Source organism: Dipodomys spectabilis, unplaced genomic scaffold (assembly GCF_019054845.1).
Source record: "Dipodomys spectabilis isolate Male_0828 unplaced genomic scaffold, ASM1905484v1 ptg000288l, whole genome shotgun sequence".
Taxonomy (NCBI): Eukaryota; Metazoa; Chordata; class Mammalia; order Rodentia; family Heteromyidae; genus Dipodomys; species Dipodomys spectabilis.
Window position 1 is genome coordinate 2,168,675 of NW_024870965.1, and position 15,422 is coordinate 2,184,096.

Genomic DNA, 15,422 nt, shown 5'->3' on the forward strand with positions numbered 1-15,422 from the left:
TACTTACAGAAACATGAGACCTTTCGTGTGCTTTCTTAAGGATGAAAAGAGATGACAAGATTACCCTGTGTGACAGCTGGTGACTTTATTGGCTCATGGGTTTCCACTCTGGCCCACTGACATAGACAGGCACACACCTAGATGGCTCCTTGCATCTGTACCCTGGCATGGGGCTGTGCAGAGCCTACATTCTATCCTGTGCCTCGTCAGCGTCCTACTGACTCATGTAGAGCCTTTTCTACTTCTGGCTATCTTGAAGGAGGATGCTGACTGCAAAGTCCTTCTCTGCACCTGCACCTGTTCCTCGTTACCCACATCTGGGGCATCTGCCCACACGTGTTACCGCTGAGTCAAGCGCAGGCATTTTCAACACTAACTTCCATTCATAAACCATCCTTCACAATTACCAAGTGGGTGAGACAGCTCTGCCTCCAATTCATCTTCCCGTATCCTTTCCTCAGCATTACGAATCTGTGAGGTGAACGCCTACCTTAGTCTCCATTTTTTTTGAAAGATCAAACTAAGACATAAAATGATTAAATAAAGTCCAATGATGACCAGGGAAAAGAATTCATGGCAGGATTTGAACTTCGGAAGTTTCATTATGCTATTTGTTGTATCTCCTCCATGTTCATTTTACCAGATGTGATCAAATCTGATTTCAATGCCCTCCCCCCCCAGTCTGGCATGTATAAATGGCATTTCATTATTATTATTATTATACATTACATGCTGCATTATAAATATATGCATCATTCCTATATTTTCTGGAGTACACCTATATGCAAATGTCTGTATGGCTGTCAGTTATTACATTATTGTTTTCAAGGTAAGACCATGTCTAGTTGGAAGTTGGGGGAGAATTTCTATTTGTGCTCAGATCGTTCTTACGCTCCAGCAGAGCTTTAGCACACAGCGAGCCGCTCTTGTCAGTCGGGACGCACCTCCACTTGCACCATCAGACATCTCTGCCGCCTCAGCTTGACCACATAACCGTACACATCCACTTTGCCCTCCGCCTCCAAGCCTTCCAGCATGGCATCAATCCCAATGTAGGTGCCTGTGCGTCCGACGCCCGCACTGGGGAAACACACACAAACATGGAGGCAGGGTTGTGGCAAGAGAAGGAATGAAAGGAAGCAGAGATGGGAATAGTATGTTTCTTTCTGGGCACCGGGGGCACACCTGTAACCACACCTGTACGTGGGAGGCATGGGTAGGATGAATTTGGTTCAAGGCCTGCCTAGGGCCTAAAAGTGAGACCCTATGTGCAAGCTGACCCCCCAAAAGATAAAAAGCTCTGGAGGGTTTATGTGGCAGAGCTCCTGCTCAGCCTAGCTGAGTCTCTTTGAGCTCAAATCCCAGTGCCACCAAGAAAAAAGGAATGTAAGTCATACACCATGACTGTATTCAATTACAAACTGTTAGCTTATAAGAAATGGCTTGAGTGAGGTGTATGTGTCTCCTATCATCTTGTTTCCCAGTAGAGGAACTGCCAAAAGGAAGGGTGTGCAGATAGGACAGGGGGCAGAATGTGCACCAGGCGAGGACGGGCCAGAGGTGAGGACGGGGGTAGAGTGGGGTCAGGAGGTGAGGCCGGGTGGAGCAGCGGGCAGGACTCTCAGCTGGCCGCTACCTGCAGTGCACCACGATGGGGCCGCTGAAGAAGTTGCTGAAGGCGTTCACTCTGCGGCGCAGCTTGAGCAGCAGGTGCGGGTCGTCGGGCACGCCGTGGTCCGGCCAGCTGGTAAACTGAATGTGCGTCACTTCTCTTCCCGCCACTTTTTCTTTTTTCTATCACAAGAGAATGTTTATCTTTGGAGTAATCTTTTCTTTCTCAGAGCAAACTAGGTAAGTAAAACCAAAAATCCTCATCGTGCAAATATAAGCTGCATCAAAGGGCCTTTTCCTCGGGCGCTGGGTAAGTTTGTCCAGCCATGGCTGGATTTTCCTTGCAGCTAACTAGCAGCGGAAGTGCATGCACTCCACAGGGAACAGTCCCTTTCCAGTCGAGCAAGGTGTGGTAGCTGAAACTCTTAAGACCTGTCAGGAATGTAAACCCAAAACAACAAACATAAACACACCTCCCAAAATGGGGGGTAGGGTGGCACTGGCTGGTGGGAGTAGGTATGGGGGTATAGTTGGAGAAATAGCATTAGAGGTCATTCACGCAGCTTTTTAGAATTCTTCCCCTTGATAAACCAACAAACAGAAGTCTCCTTAATTATGGTATGCAGTTAACACTTTAACCCCCAGGTGGACAGAATGATTAACTTGAAACAATGAACAGTCAGAATTCGATATTTGGTGTGTAACGTTCCGATAGGAAAGATTTCAGTTGATCAGGAACAGGAATCCAGACTGACAGCTGTTACCAGAAAAAACATCAAATGTATATCACTGAAAGTCTCCTGCAAAAAGGAATGCAGGCAACAATCCAACTCTTTATTTTAAAAAACTCTTGTTTTCAAACATGATTATGAAGCTATATTCCATAAATCTAAAAGTTTTCCCTGCATACTTGTTCTATTTTTTTAATGAAAAAGTGTTTGGATTTTAATCACAAAGTAACACATCACTACTAAGTAATTATAGGACATTTGGTCACCCTTAAATGAAAGTCTAGACTAATGAACTGCTACTCCCTGTTCTGACCCCTCAGCCCAAGACAGCCACCAACTTTCCATCTTTATAAGCTTGTTTACCTGGAATTATACAATATGCCATTACCTCCATTTCAATCATTACAAAGGTCACTTTGACTTATTTTCTGAATGAAGCGCTCTGTTTCTTCTGTATAGTTAGAACTTTATAATGCTAGTGAATTGTACTATCTGCATAAAATTGTTTCCATAATGATTAGAACCCCCCCCCCCAAAATAAGGATGATCTCTTTATTCGTTTAATAACTTAATCATTGATTCAAACCATCTAACGTACGCTTTAAAAAATACTTTAAGGGTCTACCATAACAGATACTTTTCATTTGGCAAGGACTAAGACTTAAATTTGAGTCTGTCAGCTTGTGTTCATGATCTAACCCAGCTTCTCCTCCTCAAGATGGTTTAAATGACTGTTTCTAGGTATCTCTTAATTTCTCACATTTAATCTTCCAGCCTTTTCTTCCTATAAAAATATCAAACCAAATTATAGTAATACAATGAACTCACGTTTGTGATGCTCAGCTTCTGAATGATGTAGTCTGGACATCTCTTGTGTTCACTGATCTCTACAATAACATCCCCAAAAGACCGCGTCCCTTCCTCCATCGATGGCCAGTACTCTGCACATTTGTTCTAGCGTTGAAAAAAAAAACACCCACAAATGATTTCAGCTTTTCATTGGAAGAAAACAACCTTTAAAAGCACCAACCCAAAAATTCATTAATCTGTATTTCTCAAAACCATTGCAAGTTATTTTATTTAAAACAAGTATCTTTCTTCTTGTTATGATAACCGTCTTTATGTTTGAGTAGCTGTACAAAGGGTTTCAATTCAACAAATCAGTTCACAAGTACAGTGAGTGCATCTTGATTCCTGCCACACTTCCCTCACTTTTTCCCACCTGTCCTGCTCCCTGCATTCCTCCAAGTCACATCTGGTCCATTTTACATATGCCCATTGAGTATCATGATTATAATGATGACATGCATCTTTCATTCTACAAGGATATTAGCCTATCCACCTTAAATCAGGGCTAGAAACCTATCATTTCTCATTAATGTGGCCTAAAGGATTTCCTTCTGTCTACTCAGCAGACAGACCTAGCTGCTTCCCAGACCTAGCTGCATGTTTGAGTTCCCAGTGGGCTGCAGAGAAGAAGGGATGGCTGTGGTCAATTTCAGGATGGCAAGGGTCAGGGTGGGAACCCAGGGACTTTTCCTCCTAACACCCCACTCTCTGTCTTCCTAACTATCTGCCCCAGGTCAGTTTTGCTTGGAGTATTCACAAGTACTTATGAGGTTAACACAGGACTAAAATAATGCTCAAAAAATTAGGACCCAAGCCAAGTGCTTGTGGTTCACACCTGTAAGTCTAGCTCCTTAACAGTCTAAGATCCAAGGATCAATGCCAGTCCAGGCAGGAAAGTACAGCAGGACACTTATCTCCAATTCACCACTGAAAAGTTGGAAATAAAACTGTGGATCATATGGTAGAGAACCAACCTTGAGCAAGTAAGCTAAGGGAAAGTTACCCAGGCCCCGAGTTCAAGTCCTGAAATTGGCACAAATAGAAAATCAAGGACCGAGCAAAAAGCCTAGCAATGAAGCCAATGTATTTAAATGGTAGGCATAGAGATATTTACATATGTAACCATTTCATTTTTCTACATTTATAAAAATCTAACTGAATATTAACACCGATCAAAACAGAGAAACAATAAAAAAAGAAAAGAAAAACAGAGAAACAATTGTGTCAACAAGCCCATGCGCATGGCTCTCCAAATGCAGTCCGCCATGTTCTTTTCCCAAGCCCAGCCTGGGCTCACCCTGTTCCCTTCCTCACACCGCGTGACCATGACGATGACCGTGGCTTTTTGTTCCCAGATCATCCTCCAGAAATCATCAACGGTTTCATCCCTGGGACCTGAGAGTCCAACGAACGTGAGGTGAGACATACTTTCTTCCAAGGTAAGGAAATGATTTTTCAAGAATAATTTTAAAATATCAAAGGAATTACCTTGTGCAGCAATGTATTTCCTGGGTTCTTTGAAGCCCTGTTTCAAACACACAGAGATCAACTGTCAATCCTTCATTAATGTGAAAAATTGTGAGCTAGAAGAAGTTGGTTGAGATCAGCCATTTCTTGCCTGTAATTTTTCCTGTTATTTTATTATTAAATAATAATAACAAAATTATGAAAGGGATGAGAGGAGACATTTCACTATCCCAAACAGGTTAGTTAACATTTGCAAGCAACATTCATAAGTTCCACGCACTTTTTTTGTTGCTATACATTTCATTCTCATCTGGGATGGTGAAGAAATTTACCAGAGTATTCCAGACACTGCCATATTTAATATTCCTCCAGACATTACCGAGCAACCTGCCACTATCTAGGCCTTCCTGCCAGTCCTGTGGTTACCCTGTGGATCCGTACGCAATTTCCTCCATTACACTTCTCTGGGAGTTTAATTAAATAATTAAGCCCCCTACTTCTTAACTGCCAATGGAATATACGAATTCTTTAGCGTCCTTCTATGTAATTCCAAGAACGAGAAAACACAAGTTTTACTTCATCGCCTATCATGTCTGCTTCTGTCACTAAGATTGACAAGGAGCACAGAGAACATATACTAATTTGTTCCAGAACTACCTCCCAAGTGTTAAATTTTCCTGAGTAGTAAGCAAAGAGAAAGAGATGAGCTTTGCCAATGAATGAAGGGTTACATGGGAGCCACAGAATTCACAACTAGTTTCATGTTCATGAAATTTCATGAGTGGCTACAATAGATCAAGTCCCTACCTAAAAGCTGAAGAGAGTTCCTTTCCAGGGGCTCACGGTAGAGAAACAAAATGATGACCGGATCCCATAGCTACTATTTATACTTGAACAGAAATGATAGGTGAGTATTGTTCCCAGAACCTATCTAAATCGTTTCAAAATCTCTCATGTTACTTGTTTATTTTCAGCTTCTTTGATTCTGAAATTTAAAAACTCCTTATCTTTAAGCAGTTGTACAAAGGAGCTGCCATTCACCAACGCAGCTGATGAACGCAGCGCAGCTTGGTCACTGTCTCCCTTCTCGTCGCCCTCCACCCTCCACCCCCCCCCACTTCTCTTCATGTTGTAGGCTCTACACTGAATTTTCACTGCATTCCCCCCCTTTCTTCTTCAGAACCCCCCCTCACTTGACACTTCCCATCACACCTGTCTCCTGCTGCTTACTTTGTTGAACGTTGATTTTGCCCTTTAAAGAATTACACTGAGTTTTTCCCCAGAATCAACTGTATTACAGTCAATAGGTGTGTGTACAGGAATCCCTCTGTACCATCCTGCTCACTTCTCCAGCGAGTGCAGTGCCTGGGGCTCTGTGGGGCAGACGCAGAATTCCTCTAGAAACACACGCACAGAGCACTTCTTCACGACCTAGCACTTAGCAGGCACCCGAGGATACTCATTTTAGCATAATTTTGTTTTGTTGGGTTTTTTTTTTTTTTTTGGCAAGAGGAAAAATCTTAGGCTGCACCTAGGATGGATGTGCATATACTAAATTACTGTTCTGGTAAATACAGATAATTGTGTTGTGTGTCTTAATGATGACAGGGGCTTTACTTCAACACGTTTGTACTAATTCCTCCAAAATTCTGCAAAGACAAGGAAGGGGCCGAATGGAGTGCCTAGCTCCAAGCAGAAGGAGAACTGTCAAGGGTGAGAGGGGAAGGTAGAAACAGACTGCAGCCGGTGTACTCACATCAATATAGCTGGCATTTATGTAGTTTGACCCTGCATCTCCATTTATTTCAGAGAGTTCAACCCGGTTATAATCATCTGTTCAGACAAGGAAAAGAGGAAGAGGCTAGTGAAAGACTGGGCAATGCAGCAGCCTGAACAGCCAAGTTCACCTGTCCACAAGTACTCACAAGGGAGGATATCCACGTAGCGGTTCTTATTCAGGTTGAAAGGCTTACGGGCATCTTTGATGGAAAACTTGCTGAACACGCGAGGAATGCTCTGGAAGACACAAAGAGTCTTTGGGTTGCAATAGATTGTGGGAAAAGGGTTTTCCCTTTGCCAGTGAACACCCCGAGTCAATCACACATCCCGCAAAACGTTTCCTTTACACTGATAAACAACTTGCACGCGGCCGCTAAAATGGAGGGTCTTGGGAATTTTGCAAAAATAATTACTGGGCCTTGTAAAAACAGAAAATGATGAATCACTTTTGGAGCAGAGCTTGTCAAAAACTGATCAGTTTAGAACGTGTGGCTGTGTCACGTTAAACTTCATTCAATGATGGGAGCTCAGATATTTATCTAGAGGACAAGTACAAAATGAGCCAAATAGGTTCTGTGAGAGATTTGACCCCAATGAAGTAAGACATTCCAGCAACATAGCTACTAGCTTCAGACTATGATCTTGTCAAACTCTTATCTGCCTTGGTAATATTATTGTCTGGAATAATGTATGAAGGCAGTGGCTTGAGAGTTAGGCTTCCGTGGTTGGGAAGATCAGGATAGAAAGTGGAGGACAGGACACCTGGCAGACAGATGGCCCAGCAGGGCGCTTCTTCCCAAAATGCCTTGCACTCCCACTCAACCAGTGGCAAGGGCTGGATCAGCACCTGCACAGCCATCCAGGAATGGGGCACAAAGCCCAGAGGAGGAAGGGGAAGAGCCACTATTACGGTAACTGCTCTCAGACAGGGCTCCACTGGACTCCCACATCTGGGTCATCTCCACAGAGAATCTACTTTTCTGTCTTTCTTTCCCTTTCAAATACACTTCTTCTGTCCGCCTTATTTACAAAAGAAAAATAAAAAAGCAATGGCTATAGAAATGTACATGCAATGTTATTGTCCTGCTGACTGAATTGATTCTCATGTCCTAGGCCAAGGACACAGCGTACCTGAAATTCAGCCAGGAAAAGCCGGCCCTCATCGGCAATCTTTCTTTTGTAAGTTTCCAACAAAATATCGCCATGAATGGCCTCCACGTTCATCAGCTGTTTTTCATCATCTGTAGGGAGGATGATGATTCAAAACCAGTAGCATGGCCACCACAGCAGACACACAGGTTAATTTCAGAAAATCAGCAGCTTGGATTGAACCCTTTGCCTCTTTCTCTCCTCACAAATGTTCTGGCGGGGAAATCTCATTCCCAGATAAGTGAGTATTTGCTTATAAATCACTGTACCCGAAATCTTCTACTTCAGTCTTCTCCTGGCTTTGTATGGTGCCCTTTACTAGAATATATCTCCCCATTGTCTACGACTTAGAGGAAATCCCAGGCCAAATACTGCCATGATGAGCACATCCATTTCTTCTTACATTTTACTTAAGTTAACGATATCTTTTCTTTTTGATATTTTTATTTCCGCCTTTGCTCATGAACGATTGTAAATCAAGACAGAGTAGTGTTCAAGAAAAGTCATGTACACTTACCTCTTTCAACGAGCTCCTGTTGTTCATCCAAATTGCTGAGAAAATAGCAGATGTAAGTTTCTATATTTGTAACACACGTTGAATTCAGTTGACATTCAATTTAATTGAGTTAATTTTCTTTAATGAATGTATCAAGGAAAGGAGGAAATGGAAGCAAGGTGGACAGAAGGAAAAGAGGAAGGGAGTAAAACAGAAGGAGTGAGAGATGGGAGAAGAAGGAGGAAGGAGAAGGGAGAAGGGAGTTAGAGGGAACTAAAAAAATGAAAGAGAAAAAGGCAAACAAGAATTCTTTATCAAATTCAGATACATGACTAAATCGCTTCGTGTGTGTGTGTGTGTGTGTGTGTGTGTGTGAGAGAGAGAGAGAGAGAGAGACAGACAGACAGACAGACAGACAGAAAGAGACAGAGAAAGACAGAGAAACAGAGAGACAGAGACAGAGATCGAGTGTACGTGTGTGTGTGTGTGTGTGTGTGTGTGTGTGTGTGTGTGTGTGTGTGTGTGTGCACTAGGGCTTGAACTCAGGAACTCACACTCTTGTTTAACTTTTTCTGCTCAACTATTTCTTGCTCAACTTTTTCTGGTACTCTACCACCTGATCCATATCTCCACTCCTGTCATTCTTCTTGTTAACTGGAGATAAGAATCTTTTAGATCTATTTGCCCACTTCTGGCCTCCCACTCACCTTGATCTTCAGATCCCTGCCTCCTAATTGTTTTAATCCTCCCATTTTTCTTAATATATTGCTCTTCTTGGGCAAAAAATAAACATACTTTCCTGCTATTTCCCTCTTTTCTATTAGTTCAGGCATTCCCAAATTCCTTCAATCCAATTTGCTTAGTAAGTCCATAATCTCACTAGTAAGTATAGAAGATATGAACACATAGTATACACCAGTAACACAACACTCAAAGTCTTTAATCTACAATTCTGTTCTATGGTCATCTGTAGGTCACATCTTAATCTTGTTCTGTTGCTGCCTGTGGAAATAAACTTATACCATTACTACAACCCTTATTTTAAATTAGCAAGTCAACTCTTACCTGGATCTTTTCTTATGCAGATCATAGATTTTATAAAGTACAAAAATGAGGGCTATTGATGTCACAATAATCAAAAAAGCCAGAAATATAATCAATGCTTTGGAATTATCTAAAAATAGAAAAATAAGAAGAGAATGGAAGATAAAAATTATGATTAATTATCCTTTACAAATTCATAACGATGTTTAAAATTATGATTAATTATCCTTTACAAACTCATAACAATGTTTTTCATTTATTGTGGAGTTTTTAAAAATTAAAAATTTTTACCATAAATCTAATTTCCTGATTCTGGAATTTTATTCAGAACCCAGGAAAGCATTTGCTGCTAATGAGAGTAATTAGAAAATCAGAAAGCGTTCCCTTTTCCTTCCATTAAATAATGCCCTATTCTGATATACCATAATTCAGAATTAATTCTCTTTTAGTCATTCCACTCTAAAGGTATCATGAGGCAAGCTAGTTATCATTTTCAGAGACAAATATTATGTAACTCAAGTTTATGTTTAGAAGAAGCAAAAGGCATCTTGGGCAATCAGAAATGTTTCTGCCTCACAAGATAAGCCCTCTTACACCCTCCCTATCTATATAACCAATAACCGAGAGGCAAAATTATTTCATTTGATTGGGAAGATAAAGCTTGTCTGGACTTAAATTTTCACTGTGGTTCAATGTTAACTCATATCCTTTCTTAGGGAAAGGGCAGAGAAAAGGCTGTGTGTTGGAAATATCTTAATTTTAATTACATGTCACACTTGGTTCTTATCCACAGCAAAATGCATCCAAATCATACAGTGACTCAGCAGCCTCATCTCCAAAACCAAATGGCTCAGCTGTCACTCATACCACCAGCACTTCCTCTCTGGGAAGCTGGCCAGCATCCTTAGTCTGTTTGTACTTGTGTTCCTTAATTCCTGAAATGATGGTAAATAACTTGCTTCATAGCAAACTCTAAGTACAGTGTCTAGCACACAGTAAATACTAATTTCTTAATGTTTAAAACACACTACTGAGTTTTATTATCTGCCAAACATTGTGGTGAATAGGCCAAAAAAAATATGGGATACAGCATTATCCTGCCCATGTAATTGTAACCCCTCTGTACAGTATGTTCACAAATAAAATAAAATAAAATTTAAAAAAATGGGATACAAAATCAACACACAAAAAGCAGAAGTTCTGTCACACAACAGTAGAGAATCGCTTGTAACAGAAACCAAAGAAGAAATCCAATTTAAAATGACTACAAAAATAGCTAGGACAAAGTATAACCAAAAAGATGAAGAATATCTACAATGAAAATAGTAAAAAATATTGATGAAAATAATTACTGAGGACACAAAATACTGTAAATCATCTACGCTCAGAGAGTAGAAGAGTAAATATTACTAAAGGGTCCATACTCCCATAAGCAATCTGGAATTCAAGGCAACCTCAAATCAAAACACCAAGAACAGTTTCACAGAAACAGAAACAGCAATTCTAAAGTTGATATAGAACCACCAAAAAAAGTCCAAATAGCCAAGGTCATCTTGAGAAAATTAAACAAAACAGGAGCATTACTTTCCAGAGTTTCAAAATACATTATTTACAAAGCTGTAATGATTTCTTGCTGTATGGCTATCTCAAATTACTTTTACAAAACTGTTAATTTATACCAGTGATTAGTGTTATGAATATATGTGCATATATATACTATGTATATGTATATATCAATATATGTGTGAATATATTTGTGTGTATCAACATGATTGTTTCCAGATCTTGTGGATGAAGACCAACTCAGAGACAAACATCATATTTCATCTTTCTCATGTCAATGATTGAAAAACAAAAACAGGATGCCCTGGAAACACAGAACGGCCTGAAGTGAGACTTTAGAGTCATGGTATCAAATGGGTATAAATGAATGTTGTATCCAGCGTCACTAATTATGATGGATTCTACAAAGATACTAGTTCAGTAAGTTCCATAACAACACATTACTTAATTCTTCAGATATATTCTGCGGTATGAACACAGAAAGACTCCACCTCCTCCAGAAACTTAGGAACAGTGAAGAGTGGAAGTACAGTGGAAGTACAGACTCACAGTAACAGACTGAGAGGAGGGAAGTTCACGGCTGAGCAATCTCAGCAAGTTCTGATGAGTGCAAGAGAAAACTGAGGAATCTATCATCTAAAGAGCTTGCAGAACAGGCTAGATACCATTAACTATATTTCCTGGGTCTCTGGCCTAGGGACAAGATTTGCAGTGAATATGATGCATAGGCCAGGAAATGGTACAGTCAAAGGTCGAGTTGTCTTCATTACTCTTGAAGAGCAGTGTGCTATCATGCTAAGATATGTCAAGAAAACTACCAGGAGCACTGGACAGATCTATTGGAAAGTGGTCATTCTCAGGAGCTGAGCATGGTGGAGAACGATGTGAAATGTGGTGGCTATTTTCATCATTATAATGACATTTAAATTAAGGGATATTTTAATTTATACCTTTACTTGGATTAAAATATTTCAAATAATGCTACTAGACATTTAAACAGCCATAGTGTTTTGGGTGCACATATATCTTCAATCACAAAAACCAGGACAAATTCACACACTCACACACACACACACACACACACACACACACACACACACACACACACACATGCTCACTTTTGACAAGCCAAGTTTCACAAACAGAAGAAAAGACAAACGGAGGTAAAAAGGGACTAATCTCTGAAACAGGGGAAAAGGGTCATTCACAAAATCAGATTTCATTAGTCCATGTAGCTACATCCTCTTATAATTCCTTTATGACTCTCACAATGGAATCTCTAAATTTGAACCTAAGATATGGCATGTTTAATATGACATTCACCTATCGATGATTTGCCTGAAATTTCTAAATGTTATAGAACCTTGCAGAAGACACACAAGTGACATCATTGAATGTGAGTTTGGTTATGAGAGGATCTAGCTGGTAAGGCCTGCACGGAGGTAAGGAGCAGGTGAGAAGGACTTACAGGATGTGGACTGGTATTTAGTGACTGGAGATCCAGAAAATTCCCCATTGTACACATAGACCTAAACGTCAGCAATCAAAAGCAAACAAATTAGTTTTCCAATGGAAATGCACCTTGCACAATGTGAAACACATGATTTCTCATGTAATACTGTTTACTCTCCTCAAAAAAAAATGATGGTTTTCTCTAATGTAAAGCTGAAACAGATTGCTGCTGAACATTTTTGAAAAAGCAGTTGAAAGACACAAAACCACGTTCAATTATTTTTAGTAACGGTAACACAAGCAGCAAAACTAAATAACTAAATACAAATGGGTAAAAAAATAAAGTCCAATACATCAAAGACTCATAATTTAAGGTTGATGTTTACTATTAATATGCCAATATTTTCCCATTTTACTCAAAGAAAGGAAATTCAGCCATGTACTAATAAGAGGGTTGCACATAAAATGCACATAATTTTGAGTGCAATGGAGGTAGTAAAGTAAAAGATAGATATAATAAACGTATGTCCCATAATATTTAATTCAAATAAGGAAAAATAATGCAGACATATAGGAAAACTGAAAGAAATAAACAGGAATGTGAATCTTGGCAAAATATAAATTTTGTGTACAGTAAATCTGAAACTGGAATCCCTTAATGAAAAATGTAAAAAATGAGGCAAATATAGGTGTAAGGTTCTACTTTAGATGTCATGACATTTCTATTATTCACTGAACATTCACAAACTTTTATTCACATTGAGCTAGGAAGCTTCTACATTTTCCAAAACTAGTCAGTTATTAAAAACTCGTAATGAGGAATAACAGAATTTCAAAAACACGCCATGTAGAACACCTTTTCCTTCTCGTCATTTTTTTGGTGGGGGAAGGTAGTACTGGGATTTGAACTCAGAGCCTCACACTGGCTAGACAGATGCTTTCCCATTTGAACCAGGCACCCGTACTTGTGCATTTTGTCCAATGTTGTCCTCTGACTGCCATCTTCCTACCTTTGCCTCCGCATAGATGGATGATAGATTAAACCATCATCAAGGCTAGCCTCGAACCATTATCTTCCTACCTGTGTCTCTCCTACCGCTGGGATTACAGGCATATACCACCATACCCAGCTAGAAACATCCTTAAACACTTCCAAAACACAAACAAGCCATCAAGCCACAGAATAAGTTTGGCAAAGTCACCATTATTACTCAGAAAGCATTGTGATCTGTGGCATGGGAAGAGCCATTTCTTTTCGATCTGTTAAAGATTCTAAGAAAAAACAATTGCTTAAAGCCACAACTTTCACTCCCAGGGATCATGCTGAACGATCACAATGCAATGTCAGGAAGCACCGGCTCTGCACCTGCGCGCTGATCCTGACGTCACTCAGGCACCAGGCAGTGTGGTTACCATGTGAACTGGCGCTGCCACGAGCTCACCTGCAGCTCATACTTGGTGGAGTAGTGCAGGTTTTCCACGAGGAACTGGCAGGAGCTGTGAGATACATTCCTAAGGAGGACGTTCCCGCTCCTGACTTCCAGGCGGTAGATGGTCTTGGGGCCGTTCACCCGGCTCGGGGGCTGGCAGGAGACGGCCATGCTGTTGTCTGACTTCTGAGTGACCGTCACGTGGTTGACCTGGGTAGGCTCTGGCCCGATCAAGATTGGTTCTTTTACTCATTTCATAAATCCATATCAAAACAGCTAAGGTGTTTTAAGTGTAAATTTGGATGAGAGTACATATTTGGGGTGGGGGTGAGTTTGGGTGTGTGCTGGGACTGGGACTTGCACCTCACACTCTCATTTGCTTTTTGTTTTTGTTTTTTGCTTAAGGCTGGTGCAGCGCTCTACTACTTGAGCCACAGTTCCAATTTGGGCTTTATTTATTTATTTTGCTGGTTTATTAGACATAAGAGTCGCATGGGCTTTCCTGCCTGGGCAGGATTCTAACTGTGATCTTCAGATCTCAGCCTCTTGAGTATCTGGGATTACAGGTGTGAGCCACCAGCTCACAGATGAGAGCACAGACGATTGAGTAAAAGCAATAACAACAAAATGGTTGAAAAGTAAATCGCCTGCTCACTGTGATACAGAGGTCCTGGAGCCCAGAGGTAAATGCGAGGCGGGGGAGGGCCAGGAGGTGGGGGACGGGGTGTGTGGGGAGGTTTGTGACACAACGTCAGATCCGCTTTTCCTCCCTTCCATACACCGCTAGCTGCATTCCTCAGGGGCTGGCAGCAGACACTTCACTTTCTGTGATAGCACAGAAAGTCAGGAACACCAGAACAAAGAGCTCCAAAACCTGGGCTTTTCTTTCTTTTTTTTTTTTTGTCAGTCGTGGGGCTTGAACTCTGGGCCTGGGCGCTCTTCAGCTCTTCAGCTCAAGGCGAGCACTCTACCACTTGAGCTACAGCGCCACTTCCAAAACCTGGGCTTTTCAAACTGATAACCAGATGACCTGAGGAATGTCTCATTGAAACAAATGATCAAAATCTCAAGTGGATTTCTTCCCTTCCTCCCTCCCTCCTTCCCTCCTTCCCTTCCTTCCTTCCTTTCTTCCCTTCCTTCCCTCCTTCCTTCCTTCCTTCCTTCCTTCCTTCCTTCCTTCCTTCCTTCCTTCCTTCCTTTCCTTTCTCCCTCCCTCCCTCTTTCCCTTCCTTCCTTCCTTCCTTCCTTCCTTCTCCTTGACCACAGTCCTGGACCACTTGAGGTTTCTTGTGATGGCTGCAATAGCAGGCACATGACACAATGCTCCACTTCTTCCATAGAGATGCAGCGTAACAGAGCTATCTATCTATCTATCTATCTATCTATCTATCTATCTATCTATCTATCTATCTATCTATCTATCTATCTATCCATCCTGGTCAGTCTGGAACTGCCTTCCTCCTGATTTCAGCCTCTCACGGCATGTATAGAAGGATGACAGGCATCATGTACCAAGAGGCTCAGCTGTGTCTGAGAAGGAGATCTCACCTACTTGCCCAGGCTGGCTCAAACATGAATCCTCCCAATCTAAGCCTCCCAAATAGGTAGCATTGTACGAATGAGCCACCAATCCCAGCTGGCAATGCCTATTTGCTCCAGTCTAAGTTGGTTAGGTGTTCATTTGTCTGAAATCCTACATATTATACCGATGAATATGTCCTTATGCTTTATCCTTACGAATTTTACGGTGATCTGCAGAACACAGAACCACAGAGAGCTGTTTTTATGTTACTTTGCTGAAAATTATTATAAGCTTTGACAGTAAGAAATGCATCAGGCCAATATATTTCT

The 15,422-nt window shown here is 41.0% G+C and overlaps 1 protein-coding gene across 6 annotated transcripts in view; it reads right to left on the reverse strand.

The window, feature by feature from the left end:
• Positions 1–15,422, reverse strand: part of Ptprc (protein tyrosine phosphatase receptor type C) — a 104,758-nt gene that overhangs the window by 13,178 nt on the left and 76,158 nt on the right. For all 6 annotated transcript variants that reach the window (XM_042701283.1, XM_042701287.1, XM_042701286.1 and 3 more), the window contains 12 exons: positions 13,584–13,792; positions 12,158–12,218; positions 9,148–9,256; positions 8,104–8,138; positions 7,569–7,678; positions 6,584–6,674; positions 6,415–6,491; positions 4,680–4,716; positions 4,489–4,586; positions 3,171–3,296; positions 1,637–1,794; positions 945–1,080 (listed from right to left, as the gene is read on the reverse strand). In XM_042701283.1, the coding sequence (XP_042557217.1) occupies positions 945–1,080; positions 1,637–1,794; positions 3,171–3,296; positions 4,489–4,586; positions 4,680–4,716; positions 6,415–6,491; positions 6,584–6,674; positions 7,569–7,678; positions 8,104–8,138; positions 9,148–9,256; positions 12,158–12,218; positions 13,584–13,792 (1,247 nt within the window). The remainder of the gene's footprint in view (positions 1–944; positions 1,081–1,636; positions 1,795–3,170; positions 3,297–4,488; positions 4,587–4,679; positions 4,717–6,414; positions 6,492–6,583; positions 6,675–7,568; positions 7,679–8,103; positions 8,139–9,147; positions 9,257–12,157; positions 12,219–13,583; positions 13,793–15,422) is intronic.